The sequence below is a fragment of the Trichomycterus rosablanca genome, chromosome 1, assembly GCF_030014385.1.
Source record: "Trichomycterus rosablanca isolate fTriRos1 chromosome 1, fTriRos1.hap1, whole genome shotgun sequence".
In the NCBI taxonomy this organism is placed as follows: Eukaryota; Metazoa; Chordata; class Actinopteri; order Siluriformes; family Trichomycteridae; genus Trichomycterus; species Trichomycterus rosablanca.
Genome location: NC_085988.1, coordinates 53277694 through 53302646, shown reverse-complemented (window position 1 = coordinate 53302646; position 24953 = coordinate 53277694). Strand labels below are relative to the sequence as shown.

The following is a 24953-nucleotide window of genomic DNA, read 5'->3' as shown; positions in this document are numbered from 1 at the left end:
TTATTATTCTATTCTTATTCTTATTATTTCTCTGCCGTTTTTTGTTCAGCTTAGTTCTTCTGCAATTTTTGAGAGATTGACGCCGTTCTAGCTCTAAAACATCCGTTCTGTTGATGACACCACAGCTTGTATACAGCTTCTGGATACACGCACCCATTTACCCACTACACCCATTTATACCTCCCTTAATTGTTCCATTCACTTTCATTCATTTTTGCAAAGTCAGGTTGATCCACTGTACTTCTGTTCAACCAATACTCAAACAATCATCTGCATGACCCAATACACACACATACACACATACACACACACAGTGACCTGCCTGAGCAAAAGCATTCGAACACCACCAACTGCATGACCAAAAGTATTGAGACACCACCAACTGCATGTTTGCACAGACACACACAGTAAACTGCCTGAGCAGAAGTATTCACACCCCCACCAACTTCATGCTTGCACACACACACAGTCTACTGCATGACCAAAAGCATTTGGACACCACCAACTGCATGACCAAAAGTATTCGAATGCCACAAACTGCATGATTGCACAGACACACACACACACAGAGTCACCTGTCTGACCAAAAGTATTTACACCCCTACACACTTCATGCTTGAACACACACAGTCACCTGCTAAACCAAAAGTATTCAGATGTCACCAACTGCATGACCAAATGTATTCAGATGACACCAAATGCATGCTTGCACAGACACACACAGTGACCGCCTGAACAAAAGCATTCACATCCCCACCAATGACATGCTTGCGCACACACAGTCGCCAGCATGACCTAAAGTATTTGGCTGCCACCAACAGTATGCTTACACATACACAGTCACCTGTCCGAGCAAAAGTATTTACACCCCATCAACTACTTACACACACGCACGCACACACACACACACACACACACACACACACACACACACACACACACACACACAGGTGGATTCTATTTATCACCATCAGTCATTTAGGTCAACATTGGATCATTCAGAGATCCTCACTGAACTTCTGCAGTGAGTTTGCTGCACTGAAAGTAAAGGGGCCGAATAATATTGCACGCCCCACTTTTCAGTTTTTTATTTCTAAAAAAAGTTTAAAATATCCAATAAATTTCATTCCACTTCACGATTGTGTCGCACTTGTTGATTCTTCACAAAAAATTACAATTTCATATCTTTATGTTTGAAGCCTGAAATGTGGCAAAAGGTTGAAAAGTTCAAGGGGGCCGAATACTTTTGCTAGGCACTGTAGATACAGTGAGGAAAATAAGTATTTGATCCCCTGCTGATTTTGTAAGTTTACCCCCTTACAAAGACTTGAACAGTCTATAATTTTTATGGAAGGTTTATTTTAACAGAGAGAGACAGAATATCAACAACATATCCAGAAAAAAAACATTAAATAAGATTTATAAATTAATTTGTATTTAATTAAGGGAAATAAGTATTTGATCCCCTACCAACCAGCAAGAATTCTGACCCCCACAGACCGGTTATGTGCACAAAAGGCACACAAACTAGTCCTGTCCCTGTATAAAAGACTCCTGTCACAGAATCAGTTTCTTCCGTTCAAATCTCTCGACCACCATGGGCAAGACCAAAGAGCTATCAAAGGACGTCAGGGACAAGATTGTAGACCTGCACAAGGCTGGAATGGGCTACAAGACCATCAGCAAGAAGCTTGGTGAGAAAGAGACCACTGTTGGCACGATAATTCGAAAACGGAAGAAATACAAGATCACAGTCAATCGCCCTTGCTCTGGAGCTCCATGCAAGATCTCACCTGGTGGGGTAAGAATGATTCTGAGAAAGGTGAGGTCAGCCCAGAATTACACGGGAGGAGCTTGTCAATGATCTCAAGGGAGCTGGGAGCAGAGAAATGTTGGATATGACCCCAGGAACACCATCCACACTGGGCATTTCTCTGCCTCCAAACACGGCGAGTGGAGTTGATGCCAAAGAGCTCAATTTTGGTCTCATCTGAACATATCACATTCTCCCAAGCTTTCTCTGAATCATTCAGGTGTTCATTGGCAAACTTCAGACGGGCCTGTACATGAGCCTTCTTGAGCAGAGGGACTTTGCGGGCACTGCAGGATCTCAATCCATTACGGCGAAGTGTGTTACTAATGGTTTTCTTGGTGACTGTGCTTCCAGCTCCCTTGAGATCATTGACAAGCTCCTCCCGTGTAATTCTGGGCTGACCTCACCTTTCTCAGAATCATTCTTACCCCACGAGGTGAGATCTTGCATGGAGCTCCAGAGCAAGGGCGATTGACTGTGATCTTGTATTTCTTCCATTTTCGAATTATCGCACCAACAGTGGTCTCTTTCTCACCAAGCGTCTTGCTGATGGTCTTGTAGCCCATTCCAGCCTTGTGCAGGTCTACAATCTTGTCCCTGACGTCCTTTGATAGCTCTTTGGTCTTGCCCATGGTGGTCGAGAGATTTGAACGGAAGAAACTGATTCTGTGACAGGAGTCTTTTATACAGGGACAGGACTAATTTGTGTGCCTTTTGTGCACATAACCAGTCTGTGGGGGTCAGAATTCTTGCTGGTTGGTAGGGGATCAAATACTTATTTCCCTTAATTAAATACAAATTAATTCATAACTTTTATTTAATGTTTTTTTCTGGATTTTTTGTTGATATTCTGTCTCTCTCTGTTAAAATAAATCTTCCATAAAAATTATAGACTGTTCAAGTCTTTGTAAGGGGGTAAACTTACAAAATCAGCAGGGGATCAAATACTTATTTTCCCCACTGTATATACATATACAGGGGTTGGACAAAATAACTGAAACACCTGTCATTTTAGTGTGGGAGGTTTCATGGCTAAATTGGACCAGTCTGGTGGCCAATCTTCATTAATTGCACATTGCACCAGTAAGAGCAGAGTGTGAAGGTTCAATTAGCAGGGTAAGAGCACAGTTTTGCTCAAAATATTGCAATGCACACAACATTATGGGTGACATACCAGAGTTCAAAAGAGGACAAATTGTTGGTGCACGTCTTGCTGGCGCATCTGTGACCAAGACAGCAAGTCTTTGTGATGTATCAAGAGCCACGGTATCCAGGGTAATGTCAGCATACCACCAAGAAGGACAAACCACATCCAACAGGATTAACTGTGGACGCAAGAGGAAGCTGTCTGAAAGGGATGTTCGGGTGCTAACCCGGATTGTATCCAAAAAACATAAAACCACGGCTGCCCAAATCACGGCAGAATTAAATGTGCACCTCAAATCTCCTGTTTCCACCAGAACTGTCCGTCGGGAGCTCCACAGGGTCAATATACACGGCTGGGCTGCTATAGCCAAACCTTTGGTCACTCGTGCCAATGCCAAACGTCGGTTTCAATGGTGCAAGGAGCGCAAATCTTGGGCTGTGGACAATGTGAAACATGTATTGTTCTCTGATGAGTCCACCTTTACTGTTTTCCCCACATCCGGGAGAGTTACGGTGTGGAGAAGCCCCAAAGAAGCGTACCACCCAGACTGTTGCATGCCCAGAGTGAAGCATGGGGGTGGATCAGTGATGGTTTGGGCTGCCATATCATGGCATTCCCTTGGCCCAATACTTGTGCTAGATGGGCGCGTCACTGCCAAGGACTACCGAACCATTCTGGAGAACCATGTGCATCCAATGGCGGTGCTGTGTATCAGGATGACAATGCACCAATACACACAACAAGACTGGTGAAAGATTGGTTTGATGAACATGAAAGTGAAGTTGAACATCTCCCATGGCCTGCACAGTCACCAGATCTAAATATTATTGAGCCACTTTGGGGTGTTTTGGAGAAGCGAGTCAGGAAACGTTTTCCTCCACCAGCATCACGTAGTGACCTGGCCACTATCCTGAAAGAAGAATGGCTTAAAATCCCTCTGACCACTGTGCAGGACTTGTATATGTCATTTCCAAGACGAATTGACGCTGTATTGGCCGCAAAAGGAGGCCCTACACCATACTAATAAATTATTGTGGTCTAAAACCAGGTGTTTCAGTTATTTTGTCCAACCCCTGTACATACAGTCGAGTGAAAAAGTTAGGGCACCCCATGAGAACCTTTTTGAACATATTTAAACAAATGAACATTTCAGCTTCATTTGAGAGATGGAGCTTATATAACTAAACAAATAAAACTAAAAAAAATACTTTTAAACTTAAGTTGTAAAATGTAATGAGCAAAAATGGAAATTTATTGTAAGGAAAAAGTTAGGACACCCTATGCTCTTATAGCTGGTATTTCTCCCTTTGGCTGAAATAACATCAATTAGATGTTTCCTATAACCATACAGTCTTTTACATTGACTGGGAGAAAGTCTTTCACACTCCTCCATGCAGAATTTCTTCAGCTGTGTGAGGTTTGAGGGGTTTCTTGCATGCACAGCTCGTTTCAAATCACCCCACAGCATCTCAATAGGATTAAGATCCGGGCTTTGACTTGGCCATTCCAGAACTCTCCATTTCTTTCTTTTGAGCCATTCCTTGGTGGATTTACTGGAATGTTTTGGGTCGTTGTCATGCTGCATGGTCCACTTCCGCTTTTAAACAGCACCCTCTGATACAGTGAACAATTCATCATAGATTCTATAATGGAGAGCTTGCCAGGTCCTGCTGCTGCAAAGCAGCCCCAAACCAACACATTTCCACCTCCATGCTTTACAGTTGGTATGAGGTTCTTGTGCTCAAATGCTGTGTTTGGTTTGCACCAAACATGTCTTCTGTTACTGTGCCCAAATAATTCAACTTTGGATTCATCTGTCCAAAGCACATTTTTCCAGAAGTCCTGGTCTTTGTCTAGGTGTTCTCTGGTAAACTTTAGTCTAATGTTTTTTAGACAGCAAGGGTTTCCTCATACACCTCCCATGAAAATGAAACTTGTGCAGTCTCTTTCTGATGATGGATATGGATATGTACCTTGCTATTAACTGTGGCAAGAGCTACCTGTAGGTACTGTGATTACATTGTAGGATTATTGGAGACTTCTTTTCGCATTTTGCGGTCTGCCTTGAGCTGAACCTGCTAGGATGGCCTGACCTGGTCATGTTGGCAGTTTTAAATGTTCACCACTTGTAAATGATTTTCCGGACAGTGGAATGGCTGATTTCTAATTGTTTTTAGATCTTTTTAAATCCCTTCCCAAACTCATATGCATCTACAACCTTCTTTCTGAAGGCCTTAGAGAGCTCTTTAGATCTCACCATGGTGATACCACTCACTTCAACAATCAAGAGCAAACCAAACTAATGTCTGAGGTTTAAATAAAACTCTAACTCTAACCTCTAACGATGGTCTAATCATTGCAGCTGATCTGGTGCACCTGATTCTAAGTTTAGACATTTTAAGTAGTAATAAATGTGGGGGTGTCCTAACTTTTTTCTCACAATAAATTTCCAATTTTGTTCATTACATTTTACAACTTGTATTTAAAAGTAATTTTTAACATTTATTTTGTTTAGTTTTATAAGCTCCATCTCTAAAGCTCAAATGGCCATATGTTTAAATATGTTCAAAAAGACGTTCAAAAAAGGTTTTCATAGGGTGTCCTAACTTTTTCACATGACTGTATAGTTTTATATATACAGTTTTTATGTTGGATGCCGTTCCTGATGCAACCCCTATATTTTTATCTGGGCTTGGGACAGGCAGCAAGATTGCACCTACAAATAGCTATGCTGGGCTAGCCAATCATGTCCTTGCAGACATCAACTGGCCAAAAGAACGGGGTTTGAATCTCAGCGGCATTGACTAGCTTACTTTGTCACTTTCCCACCCAAACACGTTCATATTTCTTAATAAAGAACAAAAAATTAAATGGTGCTAATGTGTGCTAATGTTTTCATAACTGTACATATAAACTAAATACAAACAGACTTACCTGAGATTAATTTCCTTCTACAGGACTGAGGTTTTGTTTCATTGTGAGGAAGAGGCTAAGTGCAGCTCTCCAGCCAAACTTAGTAGGCTCTGGATAGCCTGCAGATGCTGAATCATCTAGGCTTTCAGGTTCAGTTATCACATTTACCCATGGACACCAGTGTCGGTGTTGGCCAACTGGATCAAACAAGTTCCTGTGCAACAGCCCATCCTGCAATAAAAAGAAAATCACTTTAAAACCTGGCTCTAAAGATACAAACCCAACTTTTAAAATGTTCGGAAGGTATGGTATGAAATGTACAAACCCAATTTTAAATTTCAATAAGTTGGGGTGTTTAGTAACATGCAAAAAAAAAACAAAAAAAACAAATCTTAATTTAACTGAAAGTAAAAGTTCTTAATGTTTTTACTGATAAAGTTCATTCTAGTTTGTAAAAAAACAAAATTTGGTATGATATGTGTGTGTATTTTTCACTTTTATTGACCCTGTCCAAACTTTTAAAAATGTGTAGCAGGCATTAAAATGTGTTTATTTTTACAAACTAGAATGAACTTTATCAGTAAAAACATGCTGGAATGCGACCAGCAGGGATTGTTCTGCAAAGAAAGCTGGAATTTTTTTTTGCAAAGCAATGTTGGAATGATGATTGGGATTGGACAATAACTCACAAATATTGTAACGCTTGTGTGTGTGTCAAAGTATTCTGATAAAAAACTATATTATGCCCCTGCCCCACACATTTACAACTCCTACACCAGGTTTCACATCACTCCATATCTCGTGTTTACAACAATCACAACCTGATCACAACACCTTTCACACTACATAATTTTAAGTTACCGAAATGTCAGGTCCAGATATTTAGCATGCTAGATATTTTTCTTGAGTCTGCAAGCAATCGGCAAGCCGCTCGAATCGAGTCATTGAACAGTTCACACATACCGATTGAGAGCCTAAATTGCCTTGTCCCAACTATTTTGGAATATTGTGTAGGCCTGAAATGCATGTATATGTATATAAACAGTTTAAATGAAGCTGACCATACAAAACATGAAATATCTTATGTTCATACTTGCAATGGAATAAGAGTCATTGTAAATATAAGAAACACTGTGTCTTTTTACCTTTGCATTTTCTATACTGTCCCAACTTTTTTCTCATTTGGGTTGTACTTTCAATTGATAGATTTATCACAATAACCTATAACCACCGAATTTTGGCGGAATTACTTTGAAGCAAAACTCAACAGAGTTTAACAAAAAAGTATGGAGCTTTTAGCCCTTTAATGATCTGCTTAACCATTTAGTTAAGCTTAATTTAAGTCTAAATATTTGAGTAAAAATAAGCTGTATGTAAGCTCATTGGAAGACGTGTTAAACTCAAAAATATTGGTAGATGACACTGTTATTTTAAGAAAACATTCTTATATGTCAACTTGAAGTTGGCAAAATCATCCATGAAAACTTGGATCATCTTCAGTTATCCTGACTGCATGTCTTTGGACTGTGAGAGAAAAACCTGGGGACATGGGGAAAATATGCAAACTCCACACAGAAGGGCCCCGGACCGCTCCCCCGGGAATCAAACCCAGACCCTTCTTGCTGTAAGAATGTTGCCATTCCTTTTCACCACAATTAAAAGATGTTTAGGCACCGAGGATACCAAGCAATTTAGTATTTCAGCTTTTATTGTGTCCCATTCTTCCTGCAAACACGTCTTAAGATGTGCAACAGTACGGGGTCATCGTTGTTGAATTTTTCCTTTTAAAATTCTCCACACATTCTCTGTTAGGGACCTGTCAGGACTGCAGGCAGGCCAGTCCAGTACCCGTACCCTCTTCTTTCACAGACATGCCTTTATAATGTGTGCAGCATGTCTTTTTGCATTGTCTTGTTGAAAAATGCACGGAGGCCCCTGGAAAAGATGACGTCTTGAAGGCAGCATATGTTGCACTAAGATCTCAATGTGCTTTTCCGCATTAATGCTGCCATCACAGAGGTGTAAAGTACCTTTGCCAAAGGCACTGACACAGCCTCAGCCTAATACCATGACAGACCCTGGCTTTTGGACTGATAACAGATGGTCCTTTTCGCCTTTGGTCCGGAGCACACAATGTCCATTTTTTCCAAAAAAGACCTGGATTGCTGATTGTATTTTATAGGTATATTAACAAATGAAATGAAGTTCAGCAGACAAAACATAAAATATCTTGGGTTCAAGGAACACTGCATTTTTAGTTTATTTGCATTTACCATACTGTTCCAACTTTTTCTGATTTGGGGTTGTATTTTCTATACTGCTGTTTTATGTGTAAGACTTTATGAATCGTGCAGACTAGAAGTAGAAGAAACAAGAATTTTTGCCATGTTAAAATGTATACACTAGTGTACAGGTATGACCAACAAAGGCTCATCTGCCCTCCCTCCGCTGGGAAAATCGAACCACAACCTGTGTGCGTGAGGAACCATCTGCTCCTGAATGTCTCCAAAAACAAAGGAGATGTTAGTAAAGTTCTGGAGAAAGAGGCCCATGATCAGCCCTGTTACCATGGGTCAAAATGTTAAACTTGTGGACACTTTCAAATACTTTGGTGTCTGGCTTGACAACAGACTGGACTGGAGGGCCAACACAGAGGCTGTGTATAGAAAAGAGATGAGCAGACTCTATTTTCTGAGAAAGCTCAGGTCAAGGATCAAGGATCAAGGAGGGTTTATTGTCATTCACATCACATGTGGTACATGAGGTGGAACGAAATTATGACCCAAGGTCCCAGTTACACCCAATAAAATATCTAATATATACAATACAAAAGAATAATCATAGTATGAAAAATATTTACAAATATAAAAAGTAGAAGTAAATGTAGCAATGTAAAAATATAGAAATGTAAAAATGTAGAAATGTAGAAATGTAGCAGCAACATGAACAATAAGAGTGCATTTAACTTATAAGCATGGGTAGTAGAACTGAGTAGCAGCATAATAAAGTGACCAAGTGCAAGGTGCAAAGACAGTGTCTTATTGTGCGTAAATGTAAGGTGTCCAAGTGTACTCTGAAAGTGTCAGTGCAGAGTGTTTTGCGAGGTGGAGTTTGAGAGTCTTACAGCTTCGGGAATGAAGCTGTTTCTCAGTCTTGTTGTTCTACACTTAATGCTCCGCAGCCTCCTGCCTGAGGGGAGCGGGACAAAAAGTGAGTGTGCTGGGTGAGTGGGGTCCTTCATGATGCAGGTGGCCCTTTTCCTGCATCTGGAGGTGTAGATGTCGGTGGTGGTGGGGAGGTTGACTCCGACCGTCCTCTGTGCCGCCTTCACCACTCTCTGCAGAGCTTTCCTGTCTGCAGCCGAGCAGCTTCCATGCCACACGTTGATGCTGGAGCACAGGACGCTCTCCACCACACATCTGTAGAAGGAGGTGAGGACTGAGCTCCCGAGTCCGGCTCGCCTCAGCCGCCTGAGGAAGTAGAGCCGCTGATGTGCCTTCTTGACCAGACAGGAAGTGTTGTTGCTCCAGGTGAGGTTGTTACTCAGGTGCACACCTAAGTACCTGTAGCTGGAGACCACTTCCACCTCAGATCCTCCGACGTGCAGGGGGAGGTGGGCGTGTCTGCTCCTTCTGAAGTCCACGATCATCTCCTTCGTCTTCTTCGTGTTGATGCAGAGGTTGTTCTTTCTGCACCAGTCCTCCAGGTGTTCCACCTCCTGTCTGTAGTTGGACTCATCATTGTTTGTGATGTTTCCAACCACTGCTGTGTCGTCCGCAAACTTCACAATATGACAGCCCGGATGGAGAGGTGAGCAGTCATATGTGAGCAGTGTGAACAGGAGGGGGCTCAACACGCAGCCCTGAGGGGAGCCAGTGCTGAGGATAGTGGTGGAAGAGGAGATGTCATGGATCTTCACCGACTGCGGCCTGTTGGTCAGGAAGTCCAAGACCCAGTTGCAAAGGGAAATGCTCAGTCCAAGTGAGAAGAGTTTGTTTGTTAGGGTCTGGGGAATCATGGTGTTGAAAGCAGATGTAAAGTCCACAAAGAGCAAACGGACATAAGAATCCTTCTGCTCCAGGTGGGTGAGTGCAGTGTGGACCACAGAAGAAATGGCATCTTCTGTGGAGCGGTTCTGTCTGTATGTGTACTGGTGTGGGTCCACAGTGATGTCGATGGTGGCTTTGATGTGGGTCATAACCAGTCTTTCAAAGTACTTAGTAACTATCAGCGTGAGGGCTATTGGCCGGTAGTCATTCAGACCAGTCACTGTGGAACTCTTGGGGACCGGGATGATGGTGGCGGTCTTCAGGCAGGTGGGAACAGCTGCTTGGATGAGGGAGACGTTGTAAATGTCCGCCAGGACCTCGCAGAGCTGATCCGCACATTCCTTTAGCACCCGCCCGGGAATGTTGTCCGGGCCAGCAGCTTTCCGTGGGTTGATCTTTTTAAGAGTCTTCCTCACTTCTGCTGGTGTAACGCTGAGGGGCTTTTCTCCAGGTGGGGGGGTGAGTCTGGTGCTGGGGGGGGTGTCAGGGTCCTCAAAGCGGGCGTAGAATTTGTTGAGGGCTTCGGGCAGGGACGGGTCTTTGGGGCATTGTGCATCACTGGATTTGTAGTCTGTGATTCACTTAATGCCCTTCCACATGCTCCGTGGATCCTGGGAGGAGAAGTGTCCCTGGATTTTCTGAGCATATGCAGCTTTTGCTCTTTTTACCCCTGCAGTCAGCTCTCTTCTAGCCCTCCTGAGCTCTTGTGAGTCACCAGACCTGAAGGCAGCATCCCTGGCTTTCAGCAGAGCACGCACCTCTGCATTCAGCCAGGGTTTCTGGTTCGGGTAGCAAGTCACAGTCTTGGTGGTGGTGACATCCTCCACACACCTGCTGATGTACCCATCAGGGCCAGTGGTAGCTCAGTGGTTAAGGTACTGGACTAGTAAACAGAAGGTTGCCGGTTCAAGCCCCGCCACCACCAAGTTGCCACTGTTGGGTCCCTGAGCAAGGCCCTTAACCCTCAATTGCTCATCGTGTTCAGCTCATTGTGTAAGTCGCTTTGGATAAAAGCGTCTGCTAAATGCTGAAAATGTAAATGAAAATGTAAATGTACCCCAGAACAGAAGATGTGTAGTCCTCCAGATCCAGCTCCCCCTCACACTCAGCAGCCTCCCTGAAGATCTGTGCAGCCAAAGCAGTCCTGCAGCACCGCGTCGCCGTCGCTGGGCCACACAGTGATGGTCTTCTGTGTGGGTTTGGAGCGTCGCAGCGGGGGGTGGTATGCAGGGACCATCAGGATGGAGATGTGGTCAGAGAGCCCGAGGTGGGGGCGGGGGACGGCTCTGTATGCATCTCTTATGTTGGTGTAAACACGGTCGAGTGTGTTATTTCCCCGTGTTGGAATGTTCACATGCTGGAAAAACCTCGGCAATGTGTCCGTCAGTTTTACGTGGTTAAAGTCCCCCGCTACCACGTAAAACGCCGCCGGATGCTTGTTCTGGAGCGAGCTGATGTTGTCATGGAGCTCCTCCAGCGCGTTGTTAGCATTAGCATCCGGTGCTATGTAAACAGCGGTGACGAACACAGCCGTAAACTCCCGAGGCAGATAGTGTGGCCGACACTTTACAGTCAGTTGTTCTGTCGCCTCAGAGCAGTGGCTGTTTACCAACACGCAGTTTGTGCACCAACCTTTGTTTATGTAGACACATAAACCGCCACCCCGTGCTTTTCCGGACAGCTGATTGCGATCCGCTCGGAAGAGCTGCCGGCCGGCAAGCTGAAAGGCATGTTGTTGTTTAGCCAGGTTTCCGTGAGACAAATCACAGCGCAGTTCCTCATCTCATCAGAAACACTCATCCTCAGCCGCAGAAGGTCCAGCTTGTTATCCAGAGAGCGGACGTTAGACAGGAACAGAGATGGAATCGGGGGTCGGTTAGCATTAGCCTTTAGCCTGACTAATACACCGCCGCGCTTCCCCCTCTTCTGACCCCGCTCGCACCGCCTCCTCTTGCCCTTTGTCCGCTGCGCTCTGCTCCCCCACGCCGGTGTCCGGAGGAGTTGTTGTCTGCCGAGCGCAGCTCGAAGATTATTGTCCATAGTTGCTGCCTTTGTGGCCAAACTGTCCTTTATCTTATAAAGTTCAGTTCGGCTATAACTCACACACTTGAGATGCGTGGAGTTAGTGTTAGAAACGACGAAAAAGTTACTAAAAACTGGGTTTTCGCTGGGAGCGTGAGAAGCCGCTGCACTACTGCGCGCCGCCATCTTGGGGTCCTTTAATGTGTGCAACAACATGTTGGCTATTTTGTTGTGGGGGCTGTCTTCTTTCCAGCAGTGTGTTGGGGAGGCAGCATCAGAGCAGGAGATGCAAAGAAAACTCAACAAACTGATTGAGAAGGGTGGCTCAGTCTTTGGCAGCTCACTGGAAGGTTTCGAGTTGGTTGTCGAACGGAGGTCACTTAACAAACTCATTTCTATATTAGACAACTCATCACAACCCTCCATGACCTCCTAGACAGATAGCAAAGCACTTTCAGTAACAGACTCATTAAGCTACACTGTAACAAGTAACGGTACAGGAAATCGTATGTACCAACAGCAATCTCACTGTATAACTCCTCTCCACTGTGCCGGAACATCATAGAACACTGAGTCACTACCAGGACTATGAAGCATGATCTGCTACTCTGTTTATGGAGCCTACATTGCAAATCTGTGAATGTTTACTGCACAGGACACTTTTATAATTGTCTATTATATCACATCTTCTTCTTCTTGTTCCTCAGCCTTTGTCCCGTTTTTCGGTTACGGGGTCGGCATTTCCGGCTTCTTCCCGTTAGGGGTCGCCGGTGGGATTTGGCACAGTTTTTACGCCGGATGCCCTTCCTGACACAACCCTCCCTATTTTATCCGGGCTTGGGACCGGCACTACAATGCACTGGTTTGTGCATCTAGCAGCTAGGTATCTATAGGACAATTCAGTGTTTCCAATTAGCCGGGTGGCATGTTTTTGGACTGTGGGAGGAAAACGGAGCACCCGGAGGAAACCCACGCAGACACGTGGAAAACATGCAAACTCCGCACAGAAAGGACCTGGACCGCCCCACCTGGGGATCGAACCCAGGACCTTCTTGCTGTGAGGCGACAGTGCTACCCACTAAGCCACCGTGCCGCCCTGTCTATTATATTACATATCTTTATTATTTCTATATTTATTACCAACAAGTATTGTACAGTAATTTTTCAAGACACTTATAACCAGTGCGAATTAAGGTGGATTCGCTACAGCACAAATATTGATGATGTGCATTATTTATTTATTAGGATTGATTTATTAGGATTAGTCATGTTTAACATTCATGACAGAAACAGTAGTTACTGGTTAAACAAGATTCATCAGTTCACAAGGTTTAATGTTAAACACAGTCATGGGCAATTTTGTATTTCCAATTCACCATACTTGAACATCTTTGGACTGTGGGAGGAAACCAGAGCTCCCGAAGGAAACCCACACAGACACGGGGAGAACATGCAAACTCCACACAGAAAGGACCCGGACCGCCCCATCTGGGGATCGAACCCAGGACCTTCTTGCTGTGAGTTGACAGTGCTACCCCACTGAGCCACCTAATAAGAACACAGGGTTTTGCTTTGAAGGACCAAGAAACATTTTCAAGTACAAAACATGGGAGACATTGCCAACATGCTAAGTGGACTGTATTCAGATTTACACATGGAACACGGTTTGATTTTTAACAATACAAATGATTATGCATGTATGCATGTTTGTATGTATGAAATTTAAATAATAGCACCCATGTAAATTTAATGGAAAATTATATTCTTTATCTTACAGTGAGCTAGATTGACACAGTTGAGGTAAAACATTTATATACACTGGGGATTAAAATTTTTCTACAGTAATTAGACCACATACATTTTATCCAAACAACCTGTTATTCTATAACTTTATATCACATACAAGGAGATTATAAATTTGTTGAGAATTAAAATTTATATCATTTAACTCTAAAATTATGGTATGGTCTCCTAAATCATCTTTAATGTTTCAATTTGGCTTCTGAGCCAAGAACATTACCAAGTCAATAATTCTCAGATCTGTACAGAGAAAACAACCTAAATCAATTTCAAAAGCAAATTTTTTGTGAGCATTTTGGTGTAAAATGGTATTGGAAAAAAAAACTGGAATGCAAATAATAACGGATCTTCTTTTGCGCACAGGGGCACAGTCATGCTAAAACAGAAAAGGACCTTCCCAGAACTGTTGGCAAAAGTTGGAAGCATATGTATTTCAATTATTTTTGAACACACTGGATGTTGTTAAAACTCAATTCATTTTACTGATAAATCTACACTTAATCACTTAAAGTGAAAATGTTTTTAAAACTGTATTTAAAATCAAAAACTGATCTCCTGTACATAAAAGTACTTAGATTCTTTATTCCCAAATACACCTTTACAATCTTTGAACACCTGGATTCAGGCAGTGTGCCACTTTTCGTAGTACTCATTTTTCATAGCACCTGTCTTTTAAGGTCTCTACAGATGTTCATTAGTGTTTAGGTCTGGATTATGGCCTGAAGACTCAAGACATTCAGAAATTGCTCTAGCTGTTGTTCTAGCTGTATACTTCAGGTAATTGTCATGTTAAATGGTGACATCTCCCCTCAGTCTGAGTTTATGTGCACTTTGGAGATGGTTTTCATCAAGAATGTTCCTGTATTTTGATGCATTTGTTAGCTGTTACGGCTGTCATCATCTAGGGGTCAATAGTAGGGATTTGTAAGTGTTGCACCAGGATGCTTATCTGCATTGTGATTTTGATTGTGGTGTTACTGGAAAGAGTGTGCTTATTTTTAAGTGTTTTCACTTCTTTGTTTATTTGGATCGGTGGCATGGGTGAGCTGCCATTTTTGTTTGATTACTTATGTTTCCTGTTTTTAGATAGTTATGAAAGCTTAGAATTGTCTTCCGTTTAATGCTTAGCTGATTTTTTTTGTAGTTAGAGATTTTCTTTAATTGTTTTGGCTTAAGCTCACCCTAAAGCTTGTGTCTATGTTGCTTGGTTCAATGAGTTGCAAATAATTAACTTTTGTATATATTGTAAATAGCACTGTCTTTGAGTAGGAAACACAGCAGGTTGTATTATGGCTACTCTGTGCCTGGAAAAATATTTTAAAAATCGTACTTGGGAACTTTGAGTACTGTAAGGGGGATTTGGTGACAGACAATGCATCTTTATGTGACTGTTTCACAATCTTGGCTGAAAAGAAAGATCAAGTCTAGGGTTGTTGCTAAATTGGTGAAGTTGCTTGCCCCTTAGTGGGGCCTTCAGTTCATAGTGAGCTTATCGCACCTGTGGTAGGTGAGAAGAAAACTCCAGAAGGTAAGGGCTACTGCAGCAGTTGCTGGGCTAGGACATATTGCTTTTGCACCTTCTTTTCGTGAAAGTGAAGTAGATATATTTTCGTGCATGTAAGAGAATTACTGTCGCTCTGCACTGGCCTCTTCTTCAATGTAAATTACAATCCAAAGCACAAGAGGTTCTATCTAGTTTATCCTTAGCATGTTGTATGATTTGGTGAAGGAAGCCATATTTCAGGCTTATTAGCATACAGATGACTGTTCAGAAATACAAATAAGTCAAACATTTGTTGAGTTTGCTGAGGAAAAGGGTGTTCTCTTTGATAAATGATGTGCTAAAGCTTAAGTGGCCACTGGCAGATACGAATGGTGCTGAATGAAGTTTTGTTTGTCAGATAGTTGTCCCTACAGATTATAGACAACAGGTGCTATGTTTAGCGCATGAAATCCAAGGACATCTGGGTCTAACAAAAACACACAACCAGATTTTGTGGCATTTCTTTTGGCCTGGCCTTAAAACTGATGTTGCTTGTTACTGTTGAACCTGTACAGTTTAAGTGGCAGGAAAACCACACCAGGTGATTCCGACTGCTCTTGTTCATCCTCTTCTGGCTATTGGTGAGCTATATGAGCAGGTGATGTTGGATTGTGTGGGTCCTTACTTTTGGAAATAAAAGCGTATGCCAGTCCAAGACTTTGCACTGTTAGGTTAATGCAGTTAAAATCCCTGATTCTTAAGAATGTCAAGTATGCCATAATTGTCAAGTATTAACAACAGATGACTACAATTCCCATGGTGCACCTGTGACTGACTGGCTGACCAATTAGAAGGAAACAACAATTACGCAGAGAAATGCTAAGTTACAGAAAGGACAGTCATCATGGCAGCACTAGGATGCATATCTGCATTGTGATTTTGATTGTGATGTTAATTAAATTGGCTGTGTTTATTTTTAAGTGTTTTTTTTATGTACAGTTCACTTGTGTATATATTGTAAAAAGCATTGTAAAAACACTTAAATAATAAATAACTGCACTCAACACTGTATGGTATGCCCCTTTTTTAATAGAGTAGAGATCATAACATCTGCAACTCAATTCTGACTAGCTTTGATGTATCTGCCGCCAAGAAGCACCACAGCATCAAGGACAGCATGATGATATCACTAATAAATTTTACCATTAGGATGTTTTTAGCATTTAGATGTTATGCAGTGCCCATCTGCCAGACATAATGCTTTGATTTCTGCTCAAAGTGTTACGTTTCTGCACATGTGAATCTAAGTGTTATGCTTTGTCACAAAAATGATCTAAATATTTTGCATTGTCTCTCAGCATGAAGATAAACTTTGCTAAACATCTTACAATTCCTACACTACTATTTTTCGGAACAACTTTAATCTTTAATATACTTTGATAAGCGTGTTTAGTTACCACTTGTAATGATATAATATTTATTTAATTATGTTAAATAGTTATGTAATGGTTAATCATGGTGGTAGGTTATCGGTTAAAAGAATTACCAGTTGAGTCCCTTACATACTGTTTAGCAAACTCCAAGCGGGCTGATGTATTCCTTTTACTCAACAGTGGCTGATGTCCTGCCATTTTGCCATAAAGGCCTAAATTATGGAGTGCTACAGAAATAGTTGTGACCAATACCCTTCTTGCAAGGATACCTAGCTTGGCCAGATGGCTAACTCAAAATTCTAGTGGGTCAGAGGTTTACATACACCAAAATACACAGAGGAAGGCCATAACTAGCACATTCCCTCCAATATGTGCAGTATCCAACTGCTTCCCCTGCACAAGGCAGGTTCATATGGGAATCTCTATCGCACACGGACAGTCACACACCAATTTCCATTATGCCCAATCTCATTGTGCAGCAGTTTAAAATAGGGATGTCCCGATCACATTTTCCTGTTCCTGATCCCGATCATTAATTTTGATCCCGATCCGATACTCAGTCTCAAACCGATACTTGTATTTTCTAGATATTGTCTAGATAAGAACTGGATAATACTGTTCACACAGTGCACACTTCAAGTACATTACAGTTATTCAAATTAATCCAATGTATATGTTTAACAACTGAATAGCTCTGCAGTGCTGTAGGAAAAAAGCATCCAAGCTATTGCTTAATGTTCTTTTATTTTTACAAAATAAAAGTAAACAAACTTAGTGCAGCATTGTAGTAGTAAAACTAGAACACTCAAAATAAAGTGAAGGTTCTTTTAGAGGAAAATCAGCATCTCTGCCATGTTAGCGGACAGCCGGTTCCTCTTCTCATCACATAATAATAAACTCGCTGTATTCGGCTGAGTGTTTATTTTTTAGGTGTCGTATCAAATTGGTAGATCGTTTGGTTAAATGATATCTGGTTTGTTTGTTATGAGCCACCGTACTTGTAGGCGTGTTGTAACTAAGCCAATCAGAGTGCTTAATACTGAGATGTCGTTCAGTCTTGTAACTCATGCTGTATGTTATGCTCCTTTCATACTCGAAGTAAAAGGAGTAAAAGTTATTGTTTTGTAAACCAGTGTGATCCTTGACTCACACACCATATAAATAGTAAAATTCTACAGTAATGAACGCAGCTCTGCTACTACCGCCTCGTGATCTTTGAGATCGGATCGGGACATCCCTAGTTTAAAATGTTGCATCTTCTGAAATGTATTTCCACAAGCCTTTCACAACGCGATTTTAGTAGTTTACCCCCAATGTCTTTACCAGACACTCAAGATTTATCAGATGGGAGCAACCATCGATGAATGCCATTCTCAGGTCTATCCACAGATGTTTGATGGAATTTAAATCTGGGCTTTGGCTGGACAATTTAAGAACATTCAGAGACAAGTCACTAAATCTCCCTGTCACTGAGAAGTACCCCCATAGCATGATGCTTCCAACATGTTTCTCACAACAAGGATGGTATGTGGCCAGGTGTTAGGCAGTAAAGATGGTTGTTGTCCCAACAGGTTCTCCCATCTCTGCAAAGGACTTTTGGAGCTCTTTTAGAGCATCCAATGGGTTCTTTCTTACCTGGTGCTCATTTTTTGTTTGCATACTTCAAGTATTGGCCATAAGTATCTGCGAAGCCTGAAGTTTTACATTAAAAAGTGACTTTTATACCTCATATCATCCTTACAATTTGATCACATCTGATTTAGCAAGTCAAAAGAAGAAGTTTTAAACAGTTACAGTACTGGAAATCATATAACTAAGGTATTTATAGACACAATAGCAATGTAATCAAAGAAAAGTAACACCTAGGAAAATTGTGTTTAACAAAGGTTTTAAAGTTAATTTTTTTTTTTTTTTTTTAATATACACACACAAGTACTAAATGTGATAGCTGCAACATGTTCCAAAACAATGGAACAGGAGCATGTAGGAAAATTGCCTTGTGTAAAATTAGAACATTCAAGTAAAAGATTAACATACAATAACTATGTATGTATGTATCTAATAACTGTATGAATGATCATTAACTTCAATTCTCTTACATTTATTGTGTCATATGGTTTTCCTGATCAATTAAAGTCATAAAAACTGGCAAAATGTTGTTCTTACAAGACCACTAGAAGAGGAGAGGCGTAGGCGTTTTGTTTTCCTTTGGCTGCTGAAAAGGATTTCTGCTTCTAGGTCATCTCCATGCCCTCTGCTGCGTGTTAAAGGTCTTTTGCTCCTTGGTATGTCCTCAATTGGACTAGGAGAATCCCTGCTCCGGGTGCGTACCATCATGGAAGATGAGGCACCTTCAAACTACAAATACACAGGGTCAAAACAGTTTATAAATACCTAATTCAAATAAAGAAAATAAATATTTTGACAATTTTCAGAAATTTTTTACACAACCTGCTCCATGTGTATGGGGTCCTGGCTACGCAGTTTCATGCGACATGAAGCAGAAGACTGAGAGATAGATGTGGGAGTCATTTTATCACCATTTCCTCCTTCATGAATTGGAATGGAAGTTTGGGAGTATGAAGAGTTGTCTGATTCTTCAGCAGCACTCTCTAACTGATGGAAGTTCCATAAGCCTACATTTCTTGTGCAGTATGTGCAGGTGAAAATTTTCAAGTTCAGATCTCTGCTACATAGACAGAAAGGTAAGCTATAAATGCCAAAAACAGTAATACAAGAAACATTGCACTTTGTTTTTTTCAATTAAATTGCACAGTTTTAGGTCACATTAAAGGATAGCATACATCTAAAATAATTTTTTACATCACAAAAACCTGACATTTTAACAGGGGACTTTTTTATATCCACTATATACACTGATCAGCCATAACATTAACACCACCTCCTTGTTTCTACACTCACTGTCCATTTTATCAGCTCCACTTACCATATAGAAGCACTTTGCAGCTCTACAATTACTTATTGTAGTACATCTATTTCACTACATACTTTTGTAGCCTGCTTTCACCCTGTTTTCCAATGGTTAGGACCAACACAGAGCATGTATTATTTAGGTGGTGGATCATTCTCAGCACTGCAGTGACACTGACATGGTGGTTGTGTGTTAGTGTGCGTTATGCTGGTATGAGTGGATCAGACACAGCAGCGCTGCTGGAGTTTTTAAATGCTGTGTCCACTCACTGTCCACTCTATTAGACACTCCTACCTAGTTGGTCCACCTTGTAGATGTAAAGTCAGAGATGATCGTTCATCTATTGCTGCTGTTTGAGTTGGTCATCTTCTAGACATTCATCAGTGGTCACAGGACGGTGCCCACAGGGTGCTGTTGGCTGGATGTTTTTGGTTGGTGGACGTTTTTGGTTGGTGGACTACTTAGGTTGGATCCACCACCTAAATAATACCTGCTCTGTGGTGGTCCTAACCATTGGAAAACAGGGTGAAAGCAGGCTACAAAAGTATGTAGAGATAGATGTACTACAATAAGTAATTGTAGAGCTACAAAGTGCTTCTATATGGTAAGTGGAGCTGATAAAATGAACAGTGAGTGTAGAAACAAGGAGGTGGTTTTAATGTTATGGCTGATCGGTGTAGGTATTCACAGCCTTTGCTCAATACTTTGTTGAAGCACCTTTGGCAGCAATTACAGCCTCAAGTCTTTTTGAGTATGATGCTACAGGCTTGGCACACTTATTTATGGGCAGTTTCTCCCATTCTTCTTTGCAGAACCTCTCAAGCTTAGTCAGGCTGTGTGGGGAGCGTCGGTGCACAGCCATTTTCAGATCTCCCCAGAGATGTTCAATCAGGTTTAAGTCTGGGCTCTGGCTGGGCCACTCAAGCACATTCACAGAGTTGTCCCTCTTTTGTTATCTTGGCTGTGTGCTTAGGGTCGTTGTCCTGTTGAACCTTCACCCCAGTCTGAGGTCCAGAGCGCTATGGAGCAGGTTATCATCAAGGATGTCTCTGTACATTGCTGCAGTCATCTTCCCCTCAACCCTGACTAGTCTCCCAGTTCATCAGATCAGAGAATTTTGTTTCTCATGGTCTGAGAGTCCTTCAGGTGCCTTTTGGCAAACTCCAGACGGGCTGACAAGTGCCTTTAACTGAGGAGTGGCTTCCGTCTGGCCACTTTACCATACAGGCCTGATTGGTGGAGTGCTGCAGAAATAGTTGTCCTTCTGGAAGGTTTTCCTCTCTCCACAGAGCAATGTTGGAGCTCTATCAGAGTGACCATCGGGGTTCTTGGTCACCTCCATGACTAAGGCCCTTCTACCCCGATCGCTCAGATTGGCCGGGTCACCAGCTCTGGGGAGAATCCTGGTGGTTCCAAACTTCTTCCATTTACGGATGATGGAGGCCACTGTGCTCAGTGGTATCTACAATGCTGCAGAAATGTTTCTGTACCTTTCCCCAGATCTGTGCCTCGATACAATCCTGTCTCAAAGGTCTACAGACAATTCCTTGGACTTCATGGCTTAGTTTGTGCTCTGACATGCACTGTCTACTTATATAAACAGGTGTGTGCCTTTCCAAATCATGTCCAATCAACTGAATTTACCACAGGTGGACTCCAATAAAGTTGTAAAAACATCTGAAGGATGACCAGTGGAAACAGGATGCACCTGAGCTCAATTTTGAGTGTCATGGCAAAGGTTGTGAATACTTTTGTACGTTATATTTTTGTGTTTTATTTTTAATACATTTGCAAAAATTACAAACAAACTTTTTTCACTTTGTCATCATGGGGTATTGTGTGTGTGTAGAATTTTGAGGGAACAATGAATTTAATCCATTTTGGAATAAGACTGTAACATAACAAAATGTGAAAAAGTGAAGTTCTGTGAATACTTTTCGGATACACTGTAAGTGAACACATAAATCACAAATTGGATCTTGATGAACAAAAGATTCAAGCTGCAAAGCTTTACCGGTATAAATTGTGCAATTTGTTAAGAACAAAATTACGTAACAACAGTCAATGTAAACCAAAATCTTTAACCGTCGAGAACTGGATTTAAAATCACACCAAAAATCAAGTAAAAAATTTAAATTGCTGGCTGATCCAACATGTGTGAAATCCATAATGGCAACTCAATGTGACTAAATAATGTGGCCAAACAAAGGCCAGCACTTCCAGACTCCTGAAAAGCTTTTAACGCTCCACCATAAAAACACTAAATTCTCAAAACTTTGCATCTTAGTCAATAATGTGCAATTTATAGGGACAGTGCAATAACTTTCTTTCTTTGAAGTTCATTAAAACCCACACCTGTATTTTTGTATCTAGATGTGTATATGTCCATTGGTAAAAACATGCGTGTGTATATATATCTATCTATATGTATGAGAGGCTGTTGAGAGATAATTCATTCTTGCTCACACTTACACCACTATACTCTTACACAAACACTACTATAGGTCACCTTCATACAAGCACTATCATACTCTCATACATTAATTACTATACTCTTTCACATATACTACTATACCCTCTTACAACTATAATCACACTTTTTTATTTACTATCATACTCTCATACACACAGCGCTATTGTCTCTTGCACAAATAACTATAGCTACTTAAACACGTATTATGTGCTTCCATGATAATCTGTGTAACAGAGAATAATAGTAAATGTATGTCTAAAAGTTTGGCAGTCTATGTAAGGGACGTTAATACTGTATGTAAAACAAAGATCTACTGTATGTATGAGAGAATATTATTATATGCAAAACAGAATAATAGCATTGGTAAGCGTAATAAATAGTGTATGTGAATGCAAATAATCATGTTTAAGGAACAAAATGACAGTGAATGCAAGACAGAATGATAGGACATGTGAATAAGAGTAGTTGTATGTGTGAGAGAGTTTGATTGAAACGGAAACGAGTTTGATTGAAACAGAAATAATATTAAATTATCAGGACCTGATTGGTAGAAGACGCGTGATTTCACGGACATGTCCCGCCTTCCTCATTATTACTGATAGGAGAGGATAGTGGACCGAGAGTGAATCAATGGAGCCATCGGCCTGTTAAACAACATTTTAAACTTTTCCACCGCTGCCACATCAATGTCAGAAATGTGGATTCAAACCCGACAGCCACCCACAGGTAGAGGCGATTTAACCTGCCTGTGGGCCCAGGGGCTACGGCTGGTTGTGGGCCCAGGGGCTACGGCTGGTTGTGGGCCCCCACGTATAGTTTTCATAAAATCAGTACACAATGCAAGACAACAGAGTTCAGTGGCATAACTAGGAGCTCATGGGCCCCAGTGCAAAAGATAATTCCCCCCCCCCCGTGTAACCTGCTTAACGTTACTAGACCTATATATACAGTGTATCACAAAAGTGAGTACACCCCTCACATTTCTGCAAATATTTCATTATATCTTTTCATGGGACAACACTATAGACATGAAACTTGGATATAACTTAGAGTAGTCAGTGTACAGCTTGTATAGCAGTGTAGATTTACTGTCTTCTGAAAATAACTCAACACACAGCCATTAATGTCTAAATGGCTGGCAACATAAGTGAGTACACCCCACAGTGAACATGTCCAAATTGTGCCCAAATGTGTCGTTGTCCCTCCCTGGTGTCATGTGTCAAGGTCCCAGGTGTAAATGGGGAGCAGGGCTGTTAAATTTGGTGTTTTGGGTACAATTCTCTCATACTGGCCACTGGATATTCAACATGGCACCTCATGGCAAAGAACTCTCTGAGGATGTGAAAAATAGAATTGTTGCTCTCCACAAAGATGGCCTGGGCTATAAGAAGATTGCTAACACCCTGAAACTGCGCTACAGCATGGTGGCCAAGGTCATACAGCGGTTTTCCAGGACAGGTTCCACTCGGAACAGGCTTCGCCAGGGTCGACCAAAGAAGTTGAGTCCACATGTTCGGCGTCATATCCAGAGGTTGGCTTTAAAAAATAGACACATGAGTGCTGCCAGCATTGCTGCAGAGGTTGAAGACGTGGGAGGTCAGCCTGTCAGTGCTCAGACCATACGCCGCACACTGCATCAACTCGGTCTGCATGGTCGTCATCCCAGAAGGAAGCTGACGCACAAGAAAGCCCGCAAACAGTTTGCTGAAGACAAGCAGTCCAAGATCATGGATTACTGGAATGCCCTGTGGTCTGACGAGACCAAGATAAACTTGTTTGGCTCAGATGGTGTCCAGCATGTGTGGTGGCGCCCTGGTGAGAAGTACCAAGACAACTGTATCTTGCCTACAGTCAAGCATGGTGGTAGTAGCATCATGGTCTTGGGCTGCATGAGTGTTGCTGGCACTGGAGAGCTGCAGTTCATTGAGGGAAACATGAATTCCAACATGTACTATGGCATTCTGAAACAGAGCATGATCCCCTCCCTTCGAAAACTGGGCCTCATGGCAGTTTTCCAACAGGATAATGACCCCAAACACAACCTCCAAGGTGACAACTGCCTTGCTGAGGAAGCTGAAGGTAAAGGTGATGGACTAAACCCAATTGAGCACCTATGGCGCATCCTGAAGTGGAAGGTGGAGGAGTTCAAGGTGTCTAACATCCACCAGCTCCGTGATGTCATCATGGAGGAGTGGAAGAGGATTCCAGTAGCAACCTGTGCAGCTCTGGTGAATTCCATGCCCAGGAGGGTTAAGGCAGTGCTGGATAATAATGGTGGTCACACAAAATATTGACACTTTGGGCACAATTTGGACATGTTCACTGTGGGGTGTACTCACTTATGTTGCCAGCCATTTAGACATTAATGTTGAGTTATTTTCAGAAGACAGTAAATCTACACTGCTATACAAGCTGTACACTGACTACTCCAAGTTATATCCAAGTTTTATTTCTATAGTGTTGTCCCATGAAAAGATATAATGAAATATTTGCAGAAATGTGAGGGGTGTACTCACTTTTGTGATACACTGCGTGTGTGTGTGTGTATATATATATATATATATATATATATATATATATATATATATATATATATATATATATATATATATATATATATATATATATTAGGGCTGTCAAACGATTAAAAAATTTAATCGCGATTAATCTCAGAATTTTATATAGTTAATCGCGATTAATCGCATAAAAAAAAATCTGTGTAAATGTTATAGAAAACAAGGATTTTAAAGTGAAATGTTAACATTAAAATGGTGAACACATTTTATGCTATATGCACTTATGTTAAAAACTGCTGGGACAAGAGAAAACTGTAAGGGAGTTTTATTCACTCACATACTAGGCAGTAAATGTCAGATTGTAGGTTAAAA

General features: G+C 41.6%; 1 protein-coding gene across 2 annotated transcripts in view; it reads right to left on the bottom strand.

The window, feature by feature from the left end:
* The window catches only part of zc3hc1 (zinc finger, C3HC-type containing 1), a 70800-nt gene that overhangs the window by 2499 nt on the left and 43348 nt on the right, over window positions 1–24953 (bottom strand). For both annotated transcript variants that reach the window (XM_062994613.1, XM_062994614.1), the window contains exons 7-9: window positions 19112–19349; window positions 18827–19018; window positions 5895–6104 (exon numbers count right to left, since the gene is read on the bottom strand). In XM_062994613.1, the coding sequence (XP_062850683.1) occupies window positions 5901–6104; window positions 18827–19018; window positions 19112–19349 (634 nt within the window). In that variant the 3' untranslated portion in view covers window positions 5895–5900. The remainder of the gene's footprint in view (window positions 1–5894; window positions 6105–18826; window positions 19019–19111; window positions 19350–24953) is intronic.